The sequence below is a fragment of the Cetorhinus maximus genome, chromosome 8, assembly GCF_964194155.1.
Source record: "Cetorhinus maximus chromosome 8, sCetMax3.hap1.1, whole genome shotgun sequence".
NCBI lineage: Eukaryota > Metazoa > Chordata > Chondrichthyes > Lamniformes > Cetorhinidae > Cetorhinus > Cetorhinus maximus.
Genome location: NC_135886.1, coordinates 129,996,064 through 130,019,819, shown reverse-complemented (window position 1 = coordinate 130,019,819; position 23,756 = coordinate 129,996,064). Strand labels below are relative to the sequence as shown.

Here is a 23,756-nt window from a genome sequence, read left to right as displayed (position 1 = left end):
ATGGAGGGAAGATCATTGATGAAGCAGCCGAAGATGGTTGTGGGTCTGGGACACTACCCTGAGGAAATGCTGCAGCAATGTCCGCGGGCTGTGATGATTGGCCTCCAATAACCACAACCATCTTCCTTTGTGCTAGGTATGACTTCAACCAGTGAATTCAACCATTGACTTCAATTTTACCAGGGCTTCTTGATGGCACACTCGGTCAAATGCTGCCTTGTTTCAAGGGTGGTCACTCTCATCTCACCTCTTGAGTTCAGCTCTTTTGTCCATGTTCGGGTCAAGTCCGTAATGAGGTCACGAGTGGCCCTGGCGGAACCCAAACTGAGCATCAGTGAGCAGGTTATTGCTGTGTAAGTGCCACTAGATCACACTGATGATGACACCTCCCCTCACTTTGCTGGCGATTGAGAGTAGACTAAACCCAAAGTTTCTTAAGGAGAGGTGAATCTTAAATGATCCTATTCTAAGATTAACTCCCCAGGGTCGGTCTATTTATTTCAGAGGATCCAAAATGATTCCTCACTATTTCTTGCTTCTAGGGAAATCTCTATTCTTTTTGCACATTAGATTCAGATTTGCTGCACTTCTGCTATTGGTATTCTTCATGTATTAATGGTGTGGAATTATTGTACATCAGAGTAAATTCTCCCCCCTTTCAACCTTGGCGAAAACGTAGCTGTAAAGTCAATGATTCATAATGAGATGGTGAAATCATCATCTTGATGGGAATCTTCTATTGATTTTAACCTAAGAATATACTCATTGATAGTCTGTGTTGATAATATCTCCCAGCACATACAGTGATTTAGTCCTGGCCTTTTGTAAATCCTGCGGAGGAGGTGAGGCTGGGGTGAAATGACAAATGTAATTGACCATTATAGTGATGAAAGGATCACTTGCATATTATGATCAGGCCTCCTGTATGCCACTACATGTTGTTTCCTTTAAATTCTCTATATTTGAGTCATTTTTCATAAACACACACATGTGCATTTTTTCCTTTCTTGCCATTGAGCCCTTTTTGCTCCCCTTTAAAACTCTTCTGCTCCTCTTTTCACTTGGAATTGGGGTAGATCTTGAATTTGTGACGTTGTAAAAGGGGTGATAGTGAGTTGGCAGCCAGCCCTTTTTACATCTCTCAAGATTTTTATTTCCAGTTTGATGCCCAATTTGGGTTCCGCCAGGGCCACTCAGCTCCTGACCTCATTACAGCCTTGGTTCAAACATGGACAAAAGAGCTGAACTCCCAAAGTGAGGTGAGAGTGACTGCCCTTGACACCAATGCTGCATTTGACCGAGTGAGGCATCAAAACCCTAGCAAAACTGGAGTCAATGGGAATCAGGGGGAAAGCTCTCCACTGGTTGGAGTCATACCTAGCACAAAGGAAGATAGCCCAACCATCTTCAGCTGCTTCATCAATGACCTTCCTTTCATCATAAGGTCAGAAGTGGGGATCTTCACTTGCCTGGATGAGTGCAGCTCCCACAACACGCAAGAAGCTTGACAGCATCCAGGACAAAGCATCCCGCTTGATTGGCACCACATCCACAAACATTCACTCCCTCCACCACCGACGCACAGTAGCAGCAGTGTGTACCATCTACAAGATGCACTGCAGGAATTCACCAAGGGTCTTTAGACAGGACCTTCCAAAACCCACGACCATTACCACCTAGAAGGACAAGGGCAGCAGATAGATGGGAACACCACCACCTGGAAGTTCCGCTCCAAGTCATTCACCATCCTGAGTTGGAAATATATCACCTTTCCTTCACTGTTGCTGGGTCAAAATCTTGGAACTCCATCCCTGACAGCACTGTGGGTGTACTTACACCACAGGGACTGCAGCGATTCAAGGAGGCAGCTCACCACCACCTTCTCAAGGGCAACTAGGGATGGGCAATAAATGCTGGCCCAACCATCAAAGCCCACATCACCTGAATGAATAAAAGAAAGTCAGTGGCAGGCTAAAATCGGGCAGGGTGTAAATTGAGCATTACATTGCCCATGTTACACTGTCGCTCAAAGTTAATATAACACGCCAGGTAGTGCACAAACTGCAACAAAATAACTGAAGTACAGAATATGCAGCCTCACATGTTTTCTAAGGGAGTCTTGAAGAATCTTTATAGCCATTTTGGCCGTTAGCTGATGACATGCAAAATGCAATTCAGGGGAATACTTCCTGCAGAATAAAACTTATTTGCTTCACCTTGATCAAGTGTCCCCGCAACCTCAACAACTACAATAATTTGCATAATTTGCATTTAGTAGTACCTTTAATGTAGTAAAACATCCCAAGGTGCTTCACGAGAGAATAATCAAACAATATTTGACACTGAGCCACATAAGGAGATATTAGGACAGCTGACCAAAAGCTTGGTCAAAGAAGGAGGTTTTAAGGAGTGCCTTCAAGGAGGAGAGAGGGGTAGAGACAGGGGACATGTTTACTGAGTAAAGTTCATGTTCTAGGCTGTGGAAGGCTCGGCTACCAATGGTTGAGCAACTGGGGAGGCGGCGGCTTAGTGGTACTGTCACTGGACTGGTAACTTTTTTTTGTTGTTCAAATAAAATTTATTCTCGCTCATTGGAAAAGCACACCAAAAATGTGTGCTGAATAGATACATCTGACAAGTCCACACTAGCAAACCACGCTGACTCTTCATCTGTTTTTAACGGTAAGAGACCCAGGGTAATGTTCTGGGGACCTGGGTACAAATGCCACCACGGCAGATGGTGGAATTTGAATTCAATAAAAAAATCTAGAATTAAAAGTCTAATGATGACCATGAAACCACTGTCGATTGTCATAAAAACCCATCTGATTCACTAATGTCCTTTAGGGAAGGAAATCTGCCGTCCTTACCTGGTCTGGCCTACATGTGACTCCAGACCCACAGCAATGCAGTTGACTCTTAAAATGCCCTCTGATCAAGGGCAATTAGGAATGGGCAATAAATGCTGGTCTAGACAGCGACACCAACATCCCATGAACGAATAAGAAAATATTAAAATTAAGAATGTGCACACAGCCAGAATTGGTGGAGTGCAGAAATCCCTGTAGAGTTGGCGGAGGTTAAAGAGATAAGGAGGGGCGAGGCCACAGAGGGATTTGAAAACAAGGATGAGAATTTTAAAATCGGGGTGTTGCTGGACTAGGAGCCAATATAGGTCAGCGATCACAAGGGTGACAGGTGCATGGGATTTGGTGCAAGTTAAGGTTACCTCAGTAGAGAACCCCAAATTGGGATTTTCTTGCACCCCATTTTCTATGCCAGTCATGGTTTCTCTGTGTGAAATTGCTTATTCATGTTGAATTGTGAACAGTTTTATGCAATGGGATGGTGCTCAATGAAAACTGAATTGAGAGTGTCCAAATTCATTCCACATAGAATGTTGACAGTCAGCAGAGAGACAACCTTCATTCCATTAGGTCCGTCCATTCCATCATCAACAATGGCCTCATTTTCAAAAATAATTAATTGAGTGGAATTTTACGTCATCAGGATTTGATGGTCCTGCCGAAGTCAATATACTTTTGAATGGCTCATTTTAAGACCCCGCCCCCACTGCGATGGGGTGTAAGACTCCGCCCATTGGGTGTGAAGCAATTTCGGGATAGACTGAGGATGTGATAAGTCTCCTAATAAATGAAAGTTCTTCCTCTTCATTTGTTTAGCCTGGTTTCAGACTTGGGTCTCAAAAGTGAAAGAATAATTTCCTAACACACCAGGCTACCCAGTCATCCTAACTAAAGGTTCTTGATTAAAATGGGTTATCAAAAACATTCAGAAATAAAGCACGTTGTATAGATTTTCAGCAACCAAAGATACCAAATTTCACTTGATATTTTTGAGAAGAATGAATCCATGAGCGGAATCGTCCCAGAAATCGGCACAGTCCGATATATCGGGCAGAGAAAGCGAGATTTGACCAGCTGAAGGTAATGGCAGATTTTCCCGCTGTTTCTTGCGGCACTTTGTTTCAAAAATGCAGAGGCACGGGTTTCACGCCGGATCGCTGGCGGGGTGGCCTCTGATTTGCCCGGCTACCATCACCTCAGGCTTTCAGTAACCTGGCGCCATATTTAAAGGGCGCCCTGCACGGAGCTAGTACTCTATAAGGCATCGAAAACTGTTGGAAAGTAATAGCTGCCAAAGGGAGGAAACATGCTGCCCCTAAATTTAGTGACGCCTCCCTTGTGCACCTACTGGATACAGTGGAGGTCCAACCTGAAGTCTTCTACCCCTGCTTTGGGCAAAGACCAGGAAGCAGGGTTACCAAGCCAGCATGGGAGGCGGTGGCTGCGCAGGTCAGTGCCAACACCCTGCAAAAGGGGACAGCCACCCGGTGCCAAAAGAGGATGAATGATCTCCTCCGTTCTGCCAGGATAAGTCACTCTCCTCATCACTCTCAACTCACTCAGTCACAATCCCATCACACATCCACAAGGATCTCACTCACTGCCAGTTCAAGAGACATCATCATTCGCTCTCTCACACACACCTTCATCTGCCCTGTGGATCGCGTCCTCATCCCGTCCATGGTACCACTCACCACCCAGACATGCCAGGTATCCTTCTCATCTGGCCTGGCAAGTGTCCTACTTACACTCTCTCCATCTGTACTCATGCAGGACAAGCTGGCACACAGCAAAAGGGAGAGGTTGCAGACTGGTGGAGGAATGCCTGAAATCAAGGTCCTCATGGACTTTGAAAATAGAGTTATCTAGCTAGCCAGCAACGATCTGGACTGGTCCTGTGCTGATGGTGAAGTCGGTGATGCTCAACCAAGTGAGGATCCAGCAGCGCAACGTTCATCAGACAGCCATGCTGTGAGCGAGTTCCCCTGTTCCGCAGTCCCCTGCCGTGCACTAATTATCTCTCCTTGCTTTCACAGGCACATCTGGGAACAGCCGAGGTGGTCCACAAACCAGGTCCTCACCTCAAGCCCCGAAGACACTTCAGAAGAGCAATCTAATGACACCCTCACTGAAGACCCATCACAGCGCTCACCCACACCCTCTACCATCGCCAAGACACACACTTCGGCAGGACCTAGTTCTAGAGTAGCCTCGGGATCACAATCTGGTGAGCACATCACAGTGTCTGATCCACATCAGGCGGCAGCAGGGATTTCCCAGGTCTTCCACACTTGGAGGACTGCTGGAGGCCAGAAATCTGCTGAGTACGAGTCAGATGACGAGCCTCTGGACTCGGTCATACCTCAGTTGCTGGAGCTGCAAAGGCAAGCTCGGGAACACTAGGGAGGGATGTCTACTGCTCTCCTCAGATTGCAAGGCATGATGGAGGAGTCCGTCTGCCTTTAGTCTGAGATGACAGCACCGGCATGCCAACTCATCGAGGTCAACACTGGTAGGATGGCGGCAATCATGGAGACCTTGGTCCAGGTTTATTGGTCCTGCACTGCAGCAGGAGCTGCACTTCATTGCTGAGGCGCTTGCTGGCATCATCAATGCCAACATGAGGGGGGCGGGTGGTGCGACTTGAGCTCACTCCAGTTGTCCCTTCCTCTCAAGGAGTCAGCCAGGGGCCCTTGGGCACCCATAGAGCGGAGGATCAACAGGTGCACACCCTGGGGCCATCCACCCAGGTGACTCTGGGAGTGTCCAGTCCATCTGAATCCCCTCTTCCTGTGACCCCAGGAGCTCCAGCTCTGCAGGCTGAGGAGGGTGCCACTGCTACACAGCAGGATCCCAAAAGCAGACTGGGGCCCTCCAGGTATTGGCCCTCCAGAGGACGCCTGCCAAGTTCATCACAAACAACAGGGCGTAGCAGTCAGCAGGCACCACCCCACCTCTGCTGTGGATCTTGGGGAGCACCAAGATGTAACGACAGGGTTAGAAAGGTCAAGAAAATTTAGTTGCGAAACATGGGCACGGGTGTTAATCACCTGTGATTTCACCAAGGCTCCTTAGGCAGCACCTTCCAAACCCACAACCACTATCATTTAGAAGGACAAGGGCAGCAGATAGATGGGAACACCGCCACCTGGAAGTTCCCCTCCAAGTCACTCACCATCCTGACTTGGAAATATATCGCCGTTCCTTCACTGTCACTGGATCAAAATCCTGGAACTCCCTTCCTAACAGCACTGTGGGTGTACCTGCACCAAATGGACTGCAGGGGTTAAAGAAGGAAGCTCACCAACACCTTCTCAAGGGCAACTAGGGATGGGCAATAAATGCTGGCCTAGCCAGCGAAGCCCACATCCCGTGAATGAATTTTTAAAAACTTGCACTTAATGCTGACCATTGTAAGTACACTCCCAAGAATGTTTCCTTGTCTATGGCACCTTGTTGTGTTGGGCAGTTTTCTGTCAATTAGATGTGAAACCTTGTTCCTGTACAAAACAATGGCTATTGTCACAGTTCAGGGCCTCTCCCCAGTGCAAAGTGTAATCTTTTGAGCACAGGAATTGTCCAGCTTCAAAGTCACTGTTCAGATCAGTGACGCGTGCACCTCCATGTGGCTTGTGTTTGCTGCAAAAATCTTGTACCCAAGCGTCACTGGGTTCTGTGATGTTCTCTGTGTGCTCTCACCACCTTTGAGGCGGGTCTGACCCCCATCTCGATATCATTCCTGACAGGTGAAGGTGTGGTGCTGAAGGGAACAGGTGATGTAGCCTGCCAAAGGGTCAAATTGTCTTAAAGTCTACGTGGGCCGCTGTTTCTCAGCAGTGTCTCGATGATAGCCTCTTCACGGTGTGTGCGCCAGACAGGTGTCAGATGTTCCCAGATACAATGTGAAGATCTCAGGAGTGTCCTCACTGCATCTCGACACCATCCCCCTGATGTGGGGGAATGATTCCAGTGTGTGGCCGCAATAATTGGATATAAATTTATTACAATTAAGTTCCCGATGTTCAACGGTGGGAAACGGGGCCCGCCATTGATAGGGGAGGGGACAAAGGTGTTCTGGATTTACCTCATTGGGAAATTCGGCTAGGATCTTCTCGTGAGATTCTCTGATCTTGCCACTGAACACGCCCTCCACGAACGGTGACGGACAATCCTGGCCCTGGTATATTTTCAAATATTGCAAGGATTCAAAATTGTGGTGCATTTAAATATTTTGCAGAGTTTAAACTGTTATCGGGCTGCTTCACTTCACTTTGGCTGTAGTAAATTGGTAATGCTATTGAAAAAGTAAAATAAATGAAGATTGGGATTATCTAGCACCTCCTTTCCCTCCCAACTCAACATGTAACTGGAAACAAGAATACTTCAGTGGAATGTGGGAGGGAGGTTTGAGAAGAATCTACAGTGGCTTTGCAATGGAAATAATTTCAGATCCAGTAAGTGTATAAAATTATGGCCAGAATTTTCCGGCTGACGTGCAGATGGCGTAGCCCACATGTCAGCGCGTAAAATGACGCACTCTGATCGCGATATTTCGGTGGGCGAGCGCGATCAGTTTGCCCGCCATTAATGGAAGGGCTGGTTAAGCCCCATAACTTGCCAATTGTGTACGACTTTGAGGGGCCCGTGTGAACTTCGGGTCAGCGCACGGGCCCAACGGGAAGGTGGGTAGGAGATTGTTTAAGAAAAGTTTTGCAATGTCGGGATATGTGGACTCAGAGGAGTCGTTCATGTTTTTGACAAAGTTATAATTGATGAAAGTGTTTAAAAGTTGCCTGTTTGATTGTTAACAGTTCTCATCGATTTCCACTTTGAAACCAGTCTGCAGACAGTAATCTTTCTCGGGCCTGCAGCTTTCTGGAGGCCTCCATTTAGCCTGGGGATATGGGTTCTGACCTCTCCACTGAAGGCAGCTCCTCTGAGGAGGAAGGGAGGGATAGAATAAGGAGGAGGCCAGGACTGGACAATCAGCCTCCAGGGGAGCCACCTTTGGGAGGCCAGGTGTAGGCACAAGGGGCGCAGGGCCAAGAGGTTGTCCAAGGCGGAAGGGGCTGCAGAAGACACCACTATCCTGCTGCCAGGGTTTACAGGCGACGAAGCAGCTACCTCAATATGACTGAGGTGCAGTGCCGAAGGAGGCTCCGACTCTCAAGGGAGACAGTCAACTATATCTGTCAGATGATTGGCCCTGAGATCTCCTCTAACTGTATGGGTGGACACCCCATGCCAGCGACGCTGAAGCTCACAGTTGCCCTCCACTTCTATGCCTCTGGTTCCTTCCAGGGCTTGGTGGATGATCTTTGTGGTGTCTCCCAATCAGCTGTCCACACTTGTGTCAAGCAGGTTACAGACGCTCTGTTCAGATGGGTATCCACCTTCATCCACTTCCGCTAAGACCAGGCAAGCTAGACACAGCGAGCCAGAGGCTTCGCAGCCATTGCTGGCTTCCCCCGTGCCCAGGGTGCTATAGACTGTACACATGTGGCCATCAAGATGCCAGCAGGTGAGCCCGGTGCCTTCGTCAACAGGAAGGGCTTCCACTCCATGAACGTGCAGATAGTGTGTGATCACAGGATGCAGAGTCTACAAGTCTGTGCAAGGTACCCAGGCAGTTCCCACGACGCCTACATCCTCAGACACTCCCAGGTGCCAGGGCTCTTCAGTGCTCCAGCCCGGCTGGATGGTTGGCTGCTGGGTGACAAGGGCTATCCACTCAGAAGGTGGCTCATGACGCCTCTCCGCCATCCAAGAACAGAAGTTGAGCAGCAGTACAATAGGCACCACGAGGGCTGTGGTGGAGAGAACCATCGGTCTTCTCAAGATGCGCTTCTCTTGCCTGGACCGTTCAGGGGGCGCACTCCAGTACCCCCCAGATCGCGTCTCTCTGATTGTGGTAGTCTGCTGCACTCTGCACAATCTTGCGCTGGAAAGGTGGAATGCAGTTGACGATGAAGACCTTGACGCCCTGGATGAGGCTGCACATGACGAATCCAGCAGTGCCTCAGAGGATGAGGAAGCACAGGGCGATGTTGAGGGGCAGAATGATGTCCCGCCTTTACACCAAGGAGGCAGGGACACCCACAACAATTTAATCCAAAGAGCCTTCAGCTAGCTCCACACGCATGGATCAGCAGGACCAGCATTGCCTGGCGCTTCCACACGTGGCATTTAGGTGCTACATCTTCCACCTGTTCAGCTGCAGATAAGGGCCTAGTACAGAAACATCAATGTCCACTCAAACACTCATGATAAATATGTCAAAAAGAAAAATGCACCACAAACAAAAGACCCTCAGCTATGGTAACAAATGTGGACTTTATTTTGTCCAAAACAAAAACACACACCACTTGTTAGCGATCACAGAAATATGAGTCCCTATTCTAAGGCCAACACAAAATCGCCAGTGACATACCCGTGGAGTGCCTAATGTGCCTTATGCTTACGTTTCCGGGTGCTACGTCTTGGTGCCGCCCCATCGCTCGGAGTGGCTTGTGAGACAGCCTGCTGACTCTGGTGGCCTATTGGGCTCGATGACCTTGGCGGGCGTCCTCTGGCCTGTGGAGCCTGTGATGGCCCCGCCTGGGAGGGAGTGGCCAGTTCCAGAACTGGCACCTCCCCAGTTGTCGCAGCCTCAATGGAAGAAACGTTGATTGGCAGAGGGGCAGAGGGGCTGTTGCCCTCATCCGGAGCGCTCTGAGAGGAGCTCGCAGGGACGACAGGCAGCTGCTGCGCCGACGTGAGGTCTAAATCTACCTCCCTGCTCACCGCAGATGTATGGGCACCGAGTGCTGGCGCTTGGTGTCCACAACATCTTCCACAATGGAAAACACCACCTGTGGCCATTAGCGCTGTGAGGGTTTGCAGGTCAGAGCGTAACCCAATCATATTTTGATCCATTTGGTGGAAGCCCCTCTCTATGAGAGTCACCAATCTCTCATTGAAGGAATCCTGATGCTCTGCCCTGAGGGCGGATTCTTCGTGTGCACTCTGCCTAGACTCCTCCGTCGCAGAGAGCAACTGAATCATTCCCTCATGCAACCCTGCCAGATGCAAACGCACTTCCTGCTGCCTGTCCTGCAGCTGCTGCAATGGGGACAACTCCAGAGGCATGTCATCAGTGCCGGACTCAGCATGTGCCTCGTCCCCTCCGGCTGCTGGCGCCCTCGGCACTCTCTGCCCCTAACATTTCCTCCAGCGATCGTGATGTGCCCTCTCCACTGTAACCCAGGACATTAGCCAATGGTAAAGTCCCTACCGAGGTGTGTGTGTCTGTGCTGGTGCCTGGCTGGCTGAAATGATGTGCCGCAAGTTGCACTTGTTGGCCCTCAGGTGTGGAGGGGGGGCTGCGGGGTCGAGGTGTGGGTCGCTCTGGTGGTGATGCTGAAATTAACAACAAGGACAGTGCATCAGTTAGCGTACATTCACTTCAACCTTTCATCCCATCCCCCCCCAGCCTCATAAGTCGCTCACCCTTCAAGACCCTAAGGAGATGAACATTGGTGAGGTGAAAAAGAGTCAAGATGAGCCCCAAACATTAAACACACATGCAGACAGGCTGGTCAGATGGCCTCAGGAATGCCACATGGTATGTTATGAACCATAGGAGTGGGGAGAGTGCAGAGGTACCTGACCTGGATGCATTGTGGCCTGGGTAGTTGCAGGGCTGAGGAAACATCGCAAACAGTAGCGACATTTGCTGTCGATCACAGGAGTTTGAGAGGTCACATTATTGGCCTTCATTCCGTAAGGAGGGGCATAGACTGGGTGGGCAGAAGGCAACATTTCCCCTTGGCGCAGGGATGAGTAATGTGGTGGCATTCATCTAAGTTGAGTGCCATGATGTTCACAGCTGAGGTGCTGAGGACCTTTTGGACAAAGTAATGTGGGGTGCATTGGCTGAAAGGGTGCTGGAGGTCCCAAACTCCCTCAGATGAAATAAGTCTTTGGCTGTGCAGCAGTGATCCAATGGCATGTTAGACCATGGTGATAGTGGTCACAAATGGGATAAGGTGACTTTGGAAGGTGGCGGAGATGTGATTCCTCAAGGGGACGAGGGTCCCTTCTGTATGACCCACACGTCAGAGTGTCTCAGTCTGTGAATGAGCATTGTTTCAGCATTAACAATTGCAGCAACCATCAGTGGTTTGGATGGTGGGCAGACAGAGTGGATGGGACTGTGGACCTCAAATACCTGGCCGCTGGACCCCAGCCTCGCTGCCCCGGCCGCCCTGGCCTCTTGCCTCCTGCCCAGCTCCATGACCTGCTCTTCAAATGTTGTGAGGCGCTGCAGGAGGGTGCGACCACCTCCAGTCCTCTGGCACTCCCGGGCATTGTGGTGAGGTTTTGCCTGCAAAACAGAGAAGAGGATTGATTGGGGCTGATTGCTCATGTACTCTGCACACGCACGCCGCACCCCAACCACAGTGGCTCATCTGAGGCCTCCAGCGGCTCCTGTCCACACTATGGGTGATTAGTCCCCACAAGATAGCATGGCTGGTCCCAACCCCCTCCCCCAACGGCCACCTTGGACACATTCGGCGTCCATCACTTTGAATATCACACGGCTCTTAGTGCCCATGGCAAGGAGGCGCAACTAGGTGCGGCGCCGATGCCAGCAGATGGCACTTGCCCAAAACACCTGGAGGCTCCCCTTGCACCATCTCATTACCATCAATATGACATGTGTTGGAGTTCTGAGTATGTGTCATGCGGTCTCCCCTGCAGGTTGCCCCCAGACTACTCAAATGCTACAAAGACCAACATATGCAGCACTAAGGCTGGTGTAAGCGTGGTCAGTACCCATTTGCCCACCCAGCATTCGCCAGATGCCGTATGCAGTAATGACAGCAAGACATGGTGGGGGTCGGGGGGGCAAAGACTAAGGCTGCCTTCTGGGTCAAATGGCCAAGACAGACATGGTACTCACCCGTCCAGAGCGCAGCAAATCATTGAATCTTTTCCAGCACTGGGTGCCAGTGCGCCGCACATCATCACGGGCACTGACAGCGTCACCCACCTCCTCCCACGCCTGGCTGGTAACATGGGGGGCCCTCCTCCTCCCATCCTCCAGATGCAGAAGGTGCCGACAAATGCCCACCTCTTGCAGGAGGGCAGGAAGGCATGCATCCGGAAAATCGGTGGCCCCCCCGCTGGCCTCTCCTGCAGCCTGCCCCCCTCCTCCTGCTCATGCTGCCGTCCACTCGGTCCTCCCTCCCTCTCTCCCCGAGTGACCCTGGTGCACTGCCTCAAGCAGGCTGCCTGGCCACTCTTTATACAGGCTGCAGCTGCCCATTGGAACTGGCAGTCTGAGGCCGCCCGCCCCCGCGACTACTTTCCCATTCTCCACGGGAATCGCTTACCCGTGGGGTGGGACTTAATTGGCCCGCCCACGGAAAATGGCGGCGCGGCCCCTTTCTCCAGCGGCAATCGGCCGCCCGCCCACCCGCTGAGTCGGTCGGGCCCGCCTGACTGACGAACGCAAAATTCTGCCCATGTGCTTTGCCTTAGGACAAAGGAAAATAATAAACTCTTCCCCATGTCCTTGCAAACTGTTCATTTTTCATTCTTGAACTAGAAAGAATGATTAAAAATTGGGTTCATATATCCGTAGCAAAAAATGAAAATGAATGCCTGTTGGCCACAGAGAATTCCCCATGGCAGCCCATCCCCCCACAGCCACAGCCAGAAATATTACTGCAGTAGAGCAACAATCAAATTTGACCAGAATAGTAATTGATCTTCCATATTATTGCAAATTAGTTATTCATATTTAGCTGTAACATGAATACTAAGTCGTTCTGTAATATTAAAAGTGATCGGAGTCTGCCGCAAAACCTTGTGTTTGTAGATTTTGCAGCTGACATCAGTCATTAAGTTATCTTTGAGATACTCGATAACAAAAACAGGTTTATGTTCCGAAAATTGGTTGACACACTACATTACAAGCTGTGTAGTGTTTTTGCTTTAAGTTACGTTTTAATGTACGGCTAAAGCCTAGAATTATTTTTCACTGCAGTTCACACAAATAACATCACCAGAGTTTTGCTGCCTGCTAGAAAAGACATTCAATTAATCCAGGCCTGGGAAATTTGATTAACAAATAGTTAAGGTCAGCACAATGCATTCATTCAGTAGACAGATCACTTTATGTGTCTCCTGACTCCTGTTCCTTATGTAGTACTGCAATTAATTTAATGGATGTCCAATACACTGGAAGCCATCTATCATTCTAAATAGGTCATTAAATAGATTTAGAATCGGAGTTCTAACGTGTAATGGAAACTATCATTTAAACTGTAGTAGAGTAAGTGATCATAAATCTTATCTACTTTAGAAAAATTATCTTTTAGATTTTCAATTAAAATTCATATGCATTTTGTAATCTACTAGATTTAAAAAAACAGATTTTTTTTTTAAACAGTAAACGATAGATAGTTATTACCGAAAAGAGACATTTCATTCCTCATCTCCGCTCTATAATTTCCCAATACATCAGCGTTTGTTTGACTGTTTTAGGCAGAAAGTATGGCTCCATTATTGACAGGGGCAGTTTGTTTGGTGGGGAGGGGAGGACAGGGGTTGGTCGGGATACTCACAGGGACCAGCTTCCCCGCAGGCTGAGAAGTTTTGACTCCTCAACTTGTGGCCTTTTATTTCAACAGGATCCCCACCTGACTGGCAGGCTTGGCTCTCAGTCGCGCAGAGAGCAGTCTGCAGTCTCAGATAAGGAACCTACAGCTGCTAGCGGGCAGGGGGATGGGGCGATCTGATCCTCAGCTCCAGAGGAAGAGGGTAGTCACATCCCAGTCCTGGTGTGGGATTCCGATCTCAACTGTGGGTGGGGGAGGTGGGGTGGGGGCGGTGGGTGCTCTGATCCTTGATTGGTGGGGGGAAGAAAGTTTGGATGGATGGGGTGCTGATGGGGAGGAGTTTCAATTCTCGGGAAGGACATAAGGTCGGGAGAAGCACTCCCTCCTCCTGAATCACAAGCAGTGGTGTTTATTTTATATTCTTCCGTGGGATGTGGGCATTGCTGGCAAGGCGAGCATTTGTTGCCCATCCCAAATTGTCTTTGAACTGAGTGGCTTGCCCAGAGGGCAGTTAAGAGTCAACCGCATTGCTGTGGGTCTGGAGTCACATGTAAGGATGGCATTAGTGAACCAGATGGGTTTTTTTATGACAACCAATGATAGTTGTTTCATGGTCACCATCACCGAGATTGGTCAGCCTGCGGGACCACTGGAAAATTCTAGGCGACCTCAGATAAACAGCCTAAATTGGCCTTTTACTTACTTTAATTGGCTACCTGACGCTTGCGAGTGGGTAGCCCTTCCTCCCCTGATTCTGCCTCTGGGGTGTTGCTGGTAAACTGGCGTGCTGGCTGGTGGCATGAAATTACCCATCACCCGCCCGCCTCTGTACTTGCCCCCATATGGGGCGTGAAAATTTAGCCCACTATTTCAAAGTTGAGGTTTGAGTCATTCTCAGGTGACACTTTTCTAACCGCAAGAGGGATATTGTCACCTTTCTCAGTGGTAGGTCTATAATGTCCTTATAAAATTAGTGTTCTTGAATAACATTTGTTCAATGGTGCTTCGGATTTTTTTCACCTCACCAAATAACTGGAAGATATGACTGGATGTGAATGGTACAATATCTTATCGACAAGTTCTATTAAGTTATATTTTACTCAAATGCAAACCAATACTGAATGAGCTAGAATCCAGGTCTCTCACAGATTCACAGTCAGCAGATCCCCTTCCAGGGATAATATACCTCTATATGCCAAAGCCAAATTCTGGATTCATAATTGGCCAAAGAATAAATGTGTCATGAAGCTCGTCTTCATAAATGTTTGCACCTTCAAAGAGAAACGAATGTGATATATGTAGTTTCACAGAATGGCAGGCAATAAGAAAGAAAGACTTGCATTTATATAGCGCCTTTCATGACCTCAGGACATTACAATGCACTTTACAGCTAACAAAATACTTATTCACAATCACACAATTGAATTACCTTCTGACTCCCCAAAGCCACCATTTACAAGGTACAAGTCAGGAGTGTGATGAAAAATTGTCTGGATGAGTGCAGCTCCAACAACACTCAAGAAGCTCAACACCATCCAAGACAAAGCAGCCTGCTTGATTGGCACCCCGTCCATCACCTTAAACATTTATGCCTCCACCACTGGCACACAGTGACAACAGTGTGTACCATCCACAAGATACACTGCAGTAACTGGCCAAAGCTTCTTCAACAGCACCTTTCAAACCCAGGACCACTACCATCCAGAAGAACACGGGCAGCAGGTGCATGGGAACACCACCCAATTTGGAACTATATCGCTGTTCCTTCACTGTGACTGGGTCAAAATCCTGGAACTCCCTCCCTAAGAGAAATGTGGGTGCAGCAATTTGCGAAGGCAGCTCACCGCACCTTCTCAAGGGCAATTGGGGATGGCCAATAACCGCTGGCCTTCCCAGTGATGCCAACATCCTGCGAATGAATAAAAAAAGCAATGACACACATGACAGTTAAACACCACTGCATCACAGTGTGTAAGTACACTGGACATCATAGGCAGTATGATGATGACACTAGTCTATTGCCACACCCTATTCATGTAGCCATTCAGAGTTCTTTGGGTTCTTTGATGCCAATCTATCAAGATTAAGGTGACTCCCTCATTATATTGTCGCTTCTGTTTTGGAGGGGGTTTAGGGCCAACAGCGACCCATCAAGGTGACGCCCAGGGATATGGGAACACTTCCTCGCTGCAGTTACACAGGAGCAGCACCCAGAACAATATTAAAACTCAAATGCTGTTAGGTAACCCTGCACCACATACTTTCTGACCTGCTTTGCTGTCCTCTTCGCCCTGTTTAATACTTATTAATGCAGGTGGTTTGGCTGGTACCAATTATTTTGCTGTAAAGTGTGAAATTTAAATTCAATCTAACATTGTTTGTATCTCATTAGGTCAAGAGCATCATGTTATATAATCACAGCTAGTAGTTTTAAAATATCACGTATTGATTTAAGTGCTCAGCATCAGGGATTACATTGCCACAACGAATAATGCAACATTATTGTATTACCTGCTGCAGATTCATTTTTAACAATACTTGCTACAAAGTATAGCAGAGCATTAGGTCGTATTCTAAATGTGCTTTTGCTATGTGGGGGTAGAGTTCCTGTTTTAAGTGCAATCATGCGGATGCAAATTGTGGCCAAGAAGTGTTTTCTTGAGTTTCTGTTTAGACTCATTTGCATATAGCCGAATACAGAATTACAGAATTTTAACGGCACAGAAGGAGGCCATTCGGCCCATCATGTCTGCACTGGCTCTCCAAATGAACATTCTGACCTAGTGCCATTTGCCCTGTCTTTTCCCTGTATCTCTGCACATTGTTTCTATTCAAATAATCATCTAATGCCCTCTTGAATGCCCCAGTTGAACCTGCCCCCTTCACACTTCCAGGCAGTGCATTCCAGATCGAACCACTTGTTGTGTGAAAAAGTTTTTTCTCACGTCACATTTGTTTCTTTAGCAAATCACTTTAAATCTGTGATCATTCTTGATCCTTTTATGAACGGGAACAGCTTCTTCCCATCTACTCTGTCCAGCCCCCTCATGATTTTGAACATCTCTATCAAATTTCCTCTTAGCTTTATTCTCTCCAAGGAGAACAGTCCCAACCTCTCCAATCTATCCTCATAACTGAAGTTTCTCATTCCTGGAAACATTCTTGTAAACCTCTTCTATGCTCTCTCCAATCTGTTCACATCCTCCCTATAATGTGGCGCCCAAAACTGTGCACAATATTCCAATTGAGGTCTAATGAGTGTCTTATATAAATTCAGCATAACCTCCTTGCTCTTGTACTCTATGCCCCTATTAATAAAGCCTAGGATACTATATACTTTATTAACTGCTCTCTCCAACTGTCCTGCCACCTTCAATGATCTATGCACATACACACCAAGGTCTGCTTTTGTGGAGTTTGGTGGAGGCAGGTTCAATCGAGGCATTCAAAAGAGCATTAGATGATTATTTGAATAGAAACAATGTGCAGGGGTACGGGGAAAAGGCAGGGCGAATGGCACTAGGTCATTTTCAAAATTTCACTCCTTATTTTATATTGTCTGCCTATGTTCTTCCTACCAAAATGCATCACCTCACAGTTCTCCACATTGAACTTCATCTGCCACCTATCTGTCCACTCCACCAACTTGTCTATGTCCTTTTGAAGTTCTACACTGTCCTCTTCACAATTTACAACATTCCCAAGCTTTGTATCGTCCGCAAACTTTGAAATTGTCCCCTGCACACCAAGATCTAGATCAATAATACATATCAGGAAAAGCAAGGGACCCAATTCCGACCCCTGGGGAACTCCACTACAAACCTTTCTCCAGCCTGAAAAATATCCATTGACAATTACTCTCTGCTTCCTATTTTTCAGCCAATTTTGTATCCGTGTTGCTACTGTCCCTTTTATTCCATGGGCAATAACTTTTCACACAAGTCGGTTGTGTGGCACTGTATCAAATACCTTTTGAAAGTCCATGTACACCACATTGATAGCATTACCCTCATCGACCTTTTCTGTTACCTCTTCAAAAAGCTCCAGCAAGTTAGTTAAGCATGATTTCCCCTTTGGACAAAGTCTGCCTTGAACTAGCTCAGTCAGGCAGTGTCTTCAAAAGTTTTTTTTTAAAAAGGTGTTCATTCAATATATTTAACGATCGTGCAATTTGAATAATAAAGCTAAAAATGAGTTCCTCACAAATAAGCCTTTTTAATTGCAGTGTCAAACCACCACCCGTGAGTAACTTGATTTTAAAGACTGAACATGAATTCTTAAAAAAAAAATATAGAACTTCTTCCAAGTTATATAGGGGTACAGTAGTCAGATTTTTTCAGTAAATTTAATAAAGCTACATTCAGAAGCTTTTATATCAAGTCTATTGGTGTCCTTGCACCCAGAAGATCTAACTTAATTTTTAGAGCCTCATCGAAGACCTGCAACCAAGCACAGTTAACAAAAATTCCTACTGGTGATAAGTGGGTCCCATGGGCGTGGTCAGTTTTGTGGGTGGGCGGGCTTTTAGCACAAAAGATTGCGGAATTTCTTTTTATGCTGAATGTAATTTGCAGTTAAAATTCCACTATCTTCTGCACTAGTTACACCAATTTTGGACGAATTGCACTGAAAAAGCTAACATAACCGTGTGGAAATGCCGGCCACCAAGGGTAACTACCCCCAAAAATATTTAACATATTCAGATTCTAATGAGACCTTCCTTGCAATAGGAACATAGCAATTGCCAAACCAGGAAAGTCCACAGTCCATCCAGCTCACCTTCCCCCATCCTGGCAGTTGCACGATACAATGATAATGGAGTTGTTGACTTATAATAATTGATTTACTGGTGTTTTAGTCAATGTGAAGGTCTTTATTGCAGGGTTATGTGAATAACACAAACTAGCAGTAATTACTGGAAATGTTGGCCTTCCACCAGTGTTGATTTGCTGTTGTGTCATACTTTGGTGATGCAATCACTTAAAAAAATGGGGGCTAAATTGGTCCTGAGTAGCAATGCAAAATGGGTAATAGCGAATCGGGAGCCCACCCTACATCCGCCAAGCACCTTTTCATTGACTTCAATAAAAGGAGAAACATTTCCACTTATAAAGTGCTTTCCACAGCCTTAGGATGTGCCAAAGTACTTTACAACGAATGAAGTACTCTTTTTAAGTGCAGTCACTGTTGGGGTATAGGGAACATGACTGCCAATTTGCTAGCTCCCATAAACACAGTGTGATAATGACCAGGTATGCTGTTTTAGTGATGTTGGTTACAGGATAAGTATTAATCAGGAAACCAGGGAGAAATCCCCAACCCTTCTGCGAAATAGTGCTGTAGGATCATCTACATCCACCTCAGAGGGCAGACGGGACCTTGGTTTAATGTCTCATCCAAATGACATCACCTTTCTACTGCGCTGAAGTATCAGCATAGATTTTGTGCTCAAATCTCTGGTTGAACCCACAACCTTCTGACTCAGAGGCAAGAGTGTTACCAACTGAGCCACAGCTGTCAATGGTAAAGAAATTTGTATTTTATATAAAACAGCTAAAAATACGCGATTTTTTTGCATGACCGGGCAGGACCAATTCACCCCGATGTTATCGGAATGCTTGTTACTCCTACTTGCGCCAGAGGGGGCACTGTGACCACTTTTAACCTGTTACAACAGGGAGAGGTCTATTCATTTAGTGGCGCTGCTAGAATTGAAGAATGCCATGTGGTCTGTGCGGTTAGCAGCCCCCGGCACTGCCTGGCCCAAGGGAATCAAGTTAAATCTGCACTATGGAAATTAATTTCTCACACAACATGTCCCTTGAGTAACCATGAGCAGGGCCATGGGTGAACTGCTGATGCGTAGTGACATTTCCCCCACAGAGGACAATTTTCTATTCTTCAGTTTGTTTCTCTTTGAATGCAAACCACGCATGGCAAGATTTGCAAAGAGAACTGTTTTCAGTTGAAAAATACCTTACGCTGCTTTCACATAGGTATCGGCGCAATTTAAAAATAGGAAGCAATGTCTCATGATTTTTTTTTTAACCAAGGGTTTGTTGTATGAAGATGATATGAATATGATCTGTTTTAAAGCCATGAAACTAAGTTGCTTTGCTTTTGATTAAGCAGGTATACTCTAAAGAGTATGACCTCCAAGTGCTATATCTTGTAGAATTTCATTAATGCCAGTGTACACTGAGCTGTCCCTCTCTCACAGTAATGAGGAGGCTTTCTGTGCAGCTGCTGAGTGGCTGATCCGACAATGTCAACGAGTAACCGGCAGGAAACAATCTACTGTAAAGCATTGCTGAAGATCCGGGGCTTTTGCAGGCTAGGATAATAAACCATTGCTTTACCACTCTGAGCTCAAACTAAACTTGCCACTGGTATGCTGCCTCTCACTGATTCAGGCAATCCTGGCTGGGGAGAAAGGGGAAGATAAAGAACAAGCGGTAGGAGGGGCCGAAGTGATGAAAAACAAAAATGGTGAATCCTGGGACGAAAAAATGCGAGACTTAAAAACTTTTCTCTGGAACCCGGAAAAGAGGGAATTCTTGGGAAGAACATCCAGGAGTTGGTGTGAGTAAAACTAAGTGCATGTTTGGTGCTGGTTTGCAGTCGCAGATGTTCACTAAAAGTGGGGCCAGTGAAAAGGTAACCTCATATTCACGTCGTGTGTCTGTAAGAAATGGATGTTTTGCCATTTTCAGGTCCATGTCGGTAATGCGAATTTTAGGAGACTAAGACACTAGAAGATTTTGAAGACTAAGACATTATTTTGATTAATAAAAAAAAGAAATTATGGATCAAAGAATAAAGTAGGATGCTAATTATTTGAAGAGTGCTAGTGTTAAATGGTATACACACCCAAAATACAATAGAAAATCTATGATCAAGCAGCATTCAATTATGATTCAATACATACATTTTGCAAACACTACACATTAATTAACACTGATGAATTCATACATGAGCTGTAGATCTTTGTCAAACTAGTAGGAGTAGGTAATAGTGATGGCCTCTGTAACTGCGTGTGTGTGTATGTGTGTTTTGTTCATAATCTTTATACAATATAGAGGGAGGTTTGTGGTGCAGTGGGTAGTGTCCCTACTTCTGGGCCAGAAGCTCCCACTTCAGGACTTAATGGCCATGGAAGGTCCATTCATAACATAGCCAAACAAGTTGATTACCAGCCTGTAAATCCTTCCAATATGCCTGATGGCAGGTGTTAAAGAGAGGGAGAGTTTCCTGGTCAGCCATACTGCAGAAGGCAACGACAAACCACCGCAGCACTTTGCCAAGCATAATCATCGACCAATCCAATGGAAGTCCATGATCACCAATGCCCACTTTGGGCTTGGTACCCGAAGGAAGAAGAGGAAATGGCAGCAAAAAACACATATAGGAAATGATTGTCACTTTTATGAATCTTATATTTTAACTCATAGCATCCATCTGTTGGTTTAATAAAATTGACCTGGTCATTAGAAAAGTCTTTCTTTACATTATATACATGCATCTTGTAGCATTTGGCCATGGAAATACATTTGAAAATTCATATATGCTCCATCTTGTATATCCTTTTGCTAAGAAAGGGAATTCTTTGCTTTAAAGCTGTACATCTCAGAATTATCCAGATTGTGCTAATAAATGTGAATCATGGCCCCAGCTGAAGTGCTCGAACAGCTTTGCTAAGTCCTTTTGAGACTCTGAACTGGCAGGAGCGATTAGACTTTTTTCTGTTGAAACATCACAACCTGAAATGTTAACTCTGTTTCTCTCTCCACAGATGCTGCCTGACCTCATGAGTATTTCCAGCATTTTCTGTTTTGATTTCAAATTCTCAGCTTCTGCAGTATTTTGCTTTTGGATTAGATTTTTTCAGTTGGTTGAGTCAGATTATCCCCCTGTAAATTTTCTAAAATATTAAATTGCAGCAACTTTTACATAGAAAGGACTGGAAATTGTCAAAGAAGGAACAATGAAAGCTCTATGCTATACCCATTTTCATCTGAAAATCTCATGTAATACAATAAATCCTTTTAATGTCAAAATGTATATGTTTGAAAAGTCTAATAAAAGCTTTAGTAATATTCTTGTCTGTCAGTGACTTAGTAGTCTGTCCACCATCTACAGGCACAAGTCAGGAGTGTGATAGAATATTTCCCACTTGCCTGGATGAATGCAACTCCGACAACATTCAAGAAGTTTGACACCATCCAGGACAAGGCAGCCAACTTGATTGGCACCACATCTACAAACATTCATTCCCTCCACCATTGATGCACAGTGGCAGCAGTGTGTACTATCTACAAGATGCACTGCAGCAACTCACCAAGGCTCCTTAGACAGCACCTTCCAAATCCACGACCACTACCATCTAGAAGGACAAGGGCAGTAGATACATGGGAACACCACCACCTGGAAGTTCTCCTCCGAGCCACTCACCATCCTGACTTGGAAATATATCACCGTTCCTTCACTGTCACTGGGTCAAAATCCTGGAACTCCCTAACAGCACTGTGGGTGTACCTACACCACATGGACTGCAATGGTTGAAGAAGGCAGCTCACCACCACCTTCTTAGGGGCAACTAGGGATGGGCAATAAATGCCGGCCTAGGCAGTGAATCCCACATCCCATGAATGAATTTAAAAAAAGAGAGCAAGCTGTGAATATAGGTGGGAAATGATGCAATAACCCACTGCACAGGTACAGGCATTTGCAACGATCAACTTATATCTATCTACCTTTCACTGAACAATTTACAGGAGTGAAATATGTAATAATTTGTGTATTTATTTCCACCACTTAGGATGTAGGTGCAGTCGCCTCAGGATAAATATCAATAGTTAATCCAAAAGTAACCTAAACACATTGGCCTAAATAAGTATTTGGCGTTTGAATGTGTCCTGTTTCAAATCAATGCAATTTCATTAGCAGGTAGTTAATTGAATGTGATTGGGACTATTTGCTCATGTGGAGAGTAAATGCCAGTTGGAGCGAGTGGCCTGTTTCCTTGTAATTTCTGTATATTTCTACAGTGAGAGGAATTTCACCCCTGTGATGTTTCACCTGTATGATCTTTTACAGAGACTTGCACAAGATTTTCATCATCAATTAACTATGGCCGGGAAATTCCTTGGAGCTGTTCCCACTCCACTAGTCACACTTCAGGGCAAGTTTGGCAGAAATTCTGTTTATGCACAGGATACACGACTTCCATTACACTTTGAATGAAATAATGCCAGTGGAGTAGGAGTAGCTTCAACCAATTTCCCAGTTTATGCTTCTCAAGAAAAACTTCTGTGATTTAAGACATACTTAAAATCAAAGAGTTCAAAATTCTGTTTAGCACTATTTTAGCATATTGGTTAATGCACTTGCATTAAATTTGTAAGTGCGTTATTTTAGTTAAGCTCTTTAAAGTAGATCTCGTAAGAATTTTATGTGAATAAGTTTAGCAATGTGATGAAAATAATGTTGCATAGAATTTGAACCTCTTGAGTCCATCCCTGCATTGCCATGATGTTGTTTTTTTTATATCTACAGCTATGATATTTTCCTACGATATTCAGCAACATAACTCTGAGGCAATGTGTTGTTTAATATGTTTACTAATTTTCTATGTCAACTACTGAACTACCTCAGGGCTTGAAATTATGTGCAAGTATGTGAAATAAAGGTCACGTTTAAAATAACAGGCCAAGAAAAGTTTTACAAACATGTTAAGTGTGCTTTGAATAGAGTAATTGCAAGCTCCTGGTAACCTAGCAACATTTCTTTTTATTTGTGTATGGCAGGCAGAGGTCAAGGGCTGGTTTTTGAAGCCTAACCATGGGCAGGAAACAAGTGGGTGAGCCCATAAATTAGGGTGCTGTACCATTGGCTGTGTCCCCACCGCCATTGGGCCTACCCCACCATAATTTTACTGATGCTGGGGCAGGTGCCAGGTGAGCTGTCTGGTTGTAGCCCAATGGAGGTCCTTAAGTGGGCATGTGGCCCTTAAGTGTACATTTAATGCCCAATTAAGGGCCACATCCCATTGCCACTCCGATTTAACAGGTGGCGGGAGAGGTCTATGCCCATTGTGTAGCCTGGCAGGTTTAACCCTGTGGGCTGCTGGTCAGTGAAAGTGGGGGTGGGGGGGGTTGCTGGTGGTGGGCTCCTTCCCAGGTCCCTGGGCCAATCGGAGGCCCCCACCCCACAGTTTTGCCTCCCCGCATCTACCCTCCTCACATGCCCTGTCCAACATGTCCCCCGCCCCACTCGCCCAAGC

General features: G+C 46.2%; 1 protein-coding gene across 2 annotated transcripts in view; it reads left to right on the top strand.

The window, feature by feature from the left end:
* atp1b4 (ATPase Na+/K+ transporting subunit beta 4) overlaps positions 1-23,756 on the top strand; it is a 74,920-nt gene that overhangs the window by 17,783 nt on the left and 33,381 nt on the right. The window contains exon 3 of one of the 2 annotated variants that reach the window (XM_078547633.1): positions 19,888-20,056. The exons of the other annotated variant lie outside the window; for it this stretch is intronic. Coding sequence (XP_078403759.1) covers positions 19,888-20,056 — 169 coding nt within the window. The remainder of the gene's footprint in view (positions 1-19,887; positions 20,057-23,756) is intronic. 2 annotated transcript variants of the gene reach the window in all.